The 6,863-nt window shown below is 42.6% G+C and overlaps 1 protein-coding gene across 2 annotated transcripts; it reads right to left on the bottom strand.

Annotated features, from left to right (window-relative positions):
- Positions 1-239: 239 nt before the first annotated feature.
- klhl38a (kelch-like family member 38a) lies at positions 240-5,478 on the bottom strand. 2 transcript variants are annotated; one of them, XM_016250413.1, is made up of 4 exons: positions 5,234-5,478; positions 3,032-4,388; positions 2,843-2,948; positions 240-1,533 (listed from the first exon to the last, which is right to left on the bottom strand). In XM_016250413.1, exons 2-4 carry the CDS (start codon positions 4,385-4,387, stop codon positions 1,244-1,246), a joined length of 1,752 nt encoding a protein of 583 aa, XP_016105899.1. In that variant the 5' UTR covers position 4,388; positions 5,234-5,478; the 3' UTR covers positions 240-1,243. The 2 variants fall into 2 exon arrangements, with proteins under 2 accessions (XP_016105899.1, XP_016105900.1); XM_016250414.1 differs by lacking the exon at positions 5,234-5,478 and having other exon boundaries at positions 3,032-5,116.
- Positions 5,479-6,863: the final 1,385 nt, after the last annotated feature.

The following is a 6,863-nucleotide window of genomic DNA, read 5'->3' as shown; positions in this document are numbered from 1 at the left end:
TTAATGTGCGCATGCCCAGTAGCTGCAGCTGTATCCCATCTAGCCTTAACCCCTGGTCCTTGGGAGCCACCACTCTGTCTCACTTATTAAACACACCTGATTCAGATCACCAGCTCATTAGGCGAAAGCTCCATGAATTCAGCTGAGTGTGTCAAATAAGGGAGACATGCCACTGACCCAGGCAAACCTCCAGAGGGCCAACAGTAAGTCTTAAACTTATTTATATGTAATTACGGTAACTTGCTAAAATGCTAATAGTTGCTGTCCCTAAAATAAGATGGGACCTTCGCGTCAAAAAGTTTGACTTGACCACTGCTGTTGATTTTTTTTTTTTATTATTATCATTTTGCTGATGGAGCAATTGGAAATCCAAAAGCATATTTGATTTGAATATAATCACCCTTGTACATCTATAAAAGTTTACCCCAGTTAATTTCCATGTTCCAAACCCCGAAATGGGTTCATTGTAATGCTGGAACAGAAAAGGGCCCCATACTGAAAATGTTCATCTCAGCAGATTGCATGGCTGTATGCTTGATTTTATGCATCTGTTAGATATGTGTGTGTGTAGCAGAAATAGTAAACCATGTTAATTAGAATCAGGTGTCCACATACTTTTAGCATGCATGGTACATCAAGCATTTCATGATCCATTAGGTTCGTTTTTGGCCTTCGTTAATTACATAAAACTGACCACACACCACAGCTCTCAGGGAATGTGCTCTTCACTTCACCGATTACTTCAACAAACAGTCATGTCCTTATGCTTGTAGATTTTACACTGGCTAAAAAGATTGTCATATACAATTATTGTCATATTCCAATTAAATTCATGCTAACAAGGCACTATTGACTAAAATTGGGCTGCTCTAGCCATTCTGAGAGAAGGAGATTATGATGAGAAACATCTGTCTGAAGATTTTCGGGTCACAGTTCTTCAGGGACAGCTGTACATTGCATAAGTCTGCCGTTTTGCTCTGAGGTCCTGGGCTCACTCCCTGAGGTCCACTGTGACACTTGCGATTGCCAGCTCAAATCTCTTTTGATTTAAGACGGCACAGATGCTGGCGAGCACCAGCAGCATACCATCAAAGCCACAGCTGAGATGTACTCAACCCACAAACGAATGCAATCTTCCTCAGATGGTTTCCAGTCTCAGCTGTGGCCCCATATTTCTAATTTCCCTTAATGAGCAGGGGAGCGAACGGGACGCCCAAGCAGAGATGTTGTGTTCTCTGAGCAGTCATGGTGGGTTGGGGCGGTTGGAGACACAAATCAGCGACAGTGAACCGTGATCAAACAGTTTGTACGGTAACGATCCTTTAGAAGTCCACACGTCTGTTTTAGGGTCGTAGCACTCAAAGCAGTCTGAGTCTTCGATGACATCATGACTGTTGAGGAAACGTCCTCCGGTCACATAGAGTTTGTTATTGATGACTGTGGCCGCATGGTGCATCCTTCTCTCCTTCATGTTGGTGCACTTCACAAATTTATTAGCTTTGGTGTCATAGGCAATCACTCTTCTTGTGTATCCTGAAAATAAACAGCAGTTTAATTAATGTATCAACTCATCAAATGATGCATAATGTTTCATGGTTGGATTATTGTGTGATCCTAGCAAGGGACAAGATTTTCCCCTTGACCGTAGATGTTATTAAATGTCATCTAAACATTAAACATCATCATTATTTATCATAATATATGCCAAGTGAGTGGAACCATTCAATCTGAAATCTTTCCCTGCGTTCCATTCGGAAGGGTTCACCCCTACCCCCAAATCCCTTCAAAGGGTTTACCCTCTGGAGTGAGAGCTTCGAAGGGTGTAGGGGACCAAACAACTGTTTCTTGAAGTGCCCACACGGAGGAGCCCATCACGTGCCCACATGGAGGAGCTGTCATCATGCAAAGGATCACGGGAGCCCGAAGTGTCCATCAGTTGTATCCTTCGAAATCCTTCATTCCGAAGGGCCCTTTGAAGTGGCCAGTTTTGAGAACTTCGGTTTGGAACGACCCTTCAATATGTGGGCCACGATTGTTTTCACTCCGAAGTGCCCTTTGGAGGGCGATGTATCCCGCTTGGAACGCACCGATAGTCTATTCAACTGACCCTTCACAGTGAGCTTGATTGACAGGCCATCTGACCATTCATAATGCTGAATCCGCCATTTTTGTCCAATAAACAAATCAGATAGGAGAGTAGATTAACTTCGGTGGACTTAAACTTGAAAAATGGTGTGTATTGACGTCTTTTCACAGTTAAAATACCTTCAGATGTTCATTCACGTTTATTTCGTGCTTTAAGTAAATCTGAAAAGATGATTGGTTCACATGCCGCTTGAACTGCACATTAAAGAACCACAAAATTGTATTTATTGATTTAATTTCTTACAAAATGGCAAAATTTAAAAGCTAAGACTGTTTCATACCAAAAGTAACCTGCTCTGTCTTGTTTGTCGGCGCATTTTCAATTTTCTCTTTGCTCCGCAATGTATTTTTTACTGTGTGAGAACATGATGTGTAGTGTGAGAGCGGCATGACTTGTCAGACGTATCAACAGTAACTAAGGTCTTTGCGAAGGGTCAATTAACTAACTAAATTAAATAAGTGGTTCTCAACCAGGAATCCAGCACCAACTAGGGGGCATGACCAAACTTCCAGGGCATCCTCAAGATGACTTAAAATGATTTACAAAAAAAAATAAAAAATCCAAACCAACTAAAATTTAAGGTATTTCTTATTTTATAATTCACCTACTCAAAAACTGCTTTTTTCTTTTGAAGAGCCATGGTCCTATAGTTTTAAATATCAGATTTTCCATATTCTTTCATACAGTTTAACCTACCTCCAACAATATAAATCTTGTCTTCTATCACAGCAGCAGGTGCGCAGACGTTCTTCACTGTCCTGGTTTCCAGTCTAGACCACAAGTTGCGGGAGATGTGATAAACCTTGGGGAGACAAAAGGCATTTGTCATGTGGGATCGCATCTTGAGCGAAGCACAGATTATATTCTTTGAACGACTTTTGATACCTGTATTTGTCTCACTGGATTCTGCAAGGCATCCTCGCCTCCAAACACGTAAATCCTCTGATCGTTGGCTGCGACTGCAGGGTGTAGGACTGCTGTGGGCATCGGCGCCATGGCCTCCCATTGATTGAACATGCTGTTGTAGCGCTCCACCATATTTGAGATCTGCTTATCCGGCCCTATTCCACCAAGAGCGAAGATGAAGTGAAGGTAGGAGACGCACTGATGGGCGTAACGTGGTTCCAGCATGGGCTCGGCGGTCCTCCACTGGTTGGTCTTCAATGAGAGAGTATAAACTGTGGCGCTAACTGCACTGTCTCCAGATACCAGACTAAGACTGAGGCCACCAACCACGTACAGAATGCTGTGAATACACACATACGCCGCCTTGTAGAGTCGCAGAGGTAGTTTGGCGAGCCACTGCCACCGTTGTGTCCGTTCATCGTAGAGAAGCGCCTCTCGAGACGTCTGTTCATTGTTCTTGCGGCCTCCAACCACCACCAGAGTCTCCCGGCACGTGTAACGACGCGGTGTGGTCCAAAGTGGCTTCAGCTCTTGAGTGCATTTGGCACTTACGGAAAACATCAGACGTCGTACAGACTCGATGATCTCGGTGCACAGCGTAGACGACTGGACGAGCGGATCATTGGCGATAAACTGGAAGAGGTATGTCGGATGGATGTACCGCAAACGGACCTTCTTAAAAAGGTCATGAATAGCTCCTCGCCGGGAAAAGGGGTCATGGTGGATCCAAGCAAGTAATGTCTCAAAAACCTGCTCTTCCTCCGCGCACAGTCGGTCGTCCTCCAGGTAGCACATTAGCTCAGGAAGAGAGAGTTCACAGAAGTCCTCAGAAGCAGCTACATCCGAGAAACACCGCACAGCCATTTCTTTGGCTCTCTCCTTGAGGCTTTCGCAGTGAAGGATCTCTGAGAGCCGGATCATGCTCAGGCAGTTTTCCGGATTGAGCTGTTCCTGTAGGAAGGTGGAGCAGGCCTCGAAGAGCCTCCCGTAATGCAGCATGGAGGCCGCCTGCATCAGGGGCAGCACCAGCTCCATGGTGATGGTGATGGTACCAGTATAGATGTAATCCACAACACATTCGATGACCTCCGATGCGATGCCTTTCAGGTCCACTCTAGCCTGGCTGCTCTCCCGGAAGTTGCTGCAGAACATGGCTCGGAAGTATGGGCTACTGGAAACCAAGACGTTCCTGTGGCATGGGATCTCCTTGTCTTCGGTGCACAAGATCACATCGGTGAAGATCTGCTCCTGTCTCAGTATGTTCAACTGAAACAGGAGGTGTGCGGGGAGCTCTTGGTCCTTGAATGGAAAGATCTCTGTTGATGTACTAGCCATGCTGCAAAGGGAAAGGATTGAGAGTTTACTGGCAAATTACTGCTCAGTCACGGTGAATAGGTGAAGTTATGGTTTGCTGTTGTCATGGCCACCGCACAACCTTTCCTCCCTTTCTCCCTCTCTCTATTTTATCACCCCTGATGTTTAGTGCCAGGCCACGACGTTCTATTCCAGTGTCCCTTAAATCATTTTAATGCTTCCATGTGCAGAGCGCGGCTACATTTCCCTATCAAAGCTAAGTTTATCAACGCCGTTGTATCACTTGCCAGCTGTTTCTGATCCCCTCGGTAGGTTTGCCCTTGACAGCCTAACCATTTAGACGAGGACATTTCATGAGGCTATTATCAACACTAAGTCGTCTAATCACCCCAGAGACAGCTACTTATTTTATTTCACTCCAGATCACATGGGCCTGTCTGACATCTATTTTGGGATGCTAATTGTTTTTTTTTCTTATTATTAAACACCATTCTGAGACACCACAACAAGGCTGAAAGTATTCCCCAAAGATAAAAGATACCATATCATATTTCAGTGGCACTTATTTAAAATAGACAGCAAACTCTAAGTCGCCAGTGCAGTTGTGAAAATGACCGTAACAACAACTGCCATAAGAAACTCTCAATAAATAAGGATTTCACTATCCTGACTGTAATTTTGCTAGATCATAACATGTAACTGCTTATTAGTATTATTAAAAACTTGCATTGCATTAGCAGGACAATTCAGAAGAGGTAAACTACTTTTTAAAAGTAAATGCTCTGTCAGAATTCACAATCTGTACAATAAAGCATTTCCTCAATTAAATCCTGTTTCATATATTTTTAAAGTAGCTCTTGAACTCACCTGTTTGTTCTTTACACTCAAGTTGATGACGAATCAGGCACAGTTCAGCAGGATAAAAGCAAATACATTTCTCCCAGATTTCTCTCTCAAAGATGACAGTCAAAAGTGACATGGAGAAAGACACAAGGTCTCAAGTTTGGAGTCTGCCATGAGGTCGCTGTGTACATTCCAGTTACCGAGAATAGTCTGGAGGGCTGCTGTTGTCCAGGGCTCACATGTGACCCTCCCCTTGTTTGCTCCCACAGTGGTAGGCCATGCACCATGCATTTTGTGTGTTTTCTATGACAGTGACAGAGAACCCGGCTTATCCGGAGGACAGAGGAAGGGGTTGAGGGCTTGTGCACACCCCTTGGCAGGCTTGTGTAACCCAGGAAGCTGGTAAATATAGTGCAGTGCTGATGGCTAGGATGAGTACGGTGAACAGCTGAACAGTTAGGCCCGGTTACCTTGGTTTGCATCTTGCTTGAGAAAATAAGTAAAAAAACAAAACGGGCTGCTATTTACCTGCCACCTGTTAAGTTGCATTCACCTTTCAGAATTTAAATATTTTGTTCTTCAAATCAAGGTCTAAGTTAAGTCATGGTTCAATATATCTATCAATTTATCTAGTTTCACAGGCTTTATGTTACATAGAGACCTCACATATCTTTTTATATATTTCCGTCAGTGTCCTATAATGATAGATTAGCAATGAATTGCTGTTATGTAAGTATACTAATGCATGTAATCAACATAAAAGAAAATGAAAAGGGTGGCCAAAGCATGCAAATGAAAAAAAAAAATTCATATCAGATGAACTGAACCTTAGATACTGGTACATATACTCCTTCCAGCCCTATAATCAGCTGCATGCTGGCCTGGGAGAAGATGAATTACTGTCATGTTTAGATTGCTGGAAAGAAAAACAAACATGCATCTAGGCAGATTATATGACAGCCCCAGAATGCCATGGAGTCTGGAATGTCAGCAAGGGAGCATCATCTTTAGTAATGTCACCTGTTCCCTTTGATGTACACTGCTGTGTTTGCTTTGCCTACTGCACTGCTTTCCTACCTAGTGACTTGTAGGTGTGGTTATGCATTTATCTTAACAAAAACAGAAGATATTTGTATCAAAATCTTGATAGTGATGGTTTTATAATAAGGTGTGGGCAAAGATTTAGCATATGAGTTTCAATTTAAGCTATCACGGTTTATTTTGGTTACACTCTCACAACATTTGAATGCAATGCGTTTTAATGTTTGGTCTCTGCAGCTATGCCTGATTCATGAATGAATCGTTCATTTGAGTCGGATGTTTTTCATGATTCAGTTGAACCCACTGAAAAAGATGGGACTAAATGTAAACTTATATTTAGGTTCTGATACACTATGTGTCGAATCCTTTGTTTTTAAATGATTATTATTATTATTAATTGTATACGCTGAACAATTAACATTCAAAAGTATAACAAAAGGTTACAAACATGGTGTTCACGTTTTCTGGAAAAAAGAAAAAAAAAAAAAGAAAAGGGAAAGAAAAATTAATAAATAATAAGGAGGGTATACATCAATAATCACAATAGAAAAGAGGAGGAGAGTTCTTTGAGCGTGTCCATAGTTCTGGTTGCTTTCCGATTTGACAGACCTTG

The sequence above is a fragment of the Sinocyclocheilus grahami genome, unplaced genomic scaffold (assembly GCF_001515645.1).
Source record: "Sinocyclocheilus grahami isolate Dianchi unplaced genomic scaffold, SAMN03320097.WGS_v1.1 scaffold987.1, whole genome shotgun sequence".
In the NCBI taxonomy this organism is placed as follows: Eukaryota; Metazoa; Chordata; class Actinopteri; order Cypriniformes; family Cyprinidae; genus Sinocyclocheilus; species Sinocyclocheilus grahami.
Note: the sequence above shows the minus strand (reverse complement) of the source record. Positions and strands in the feature narration are given on the sequence as shown.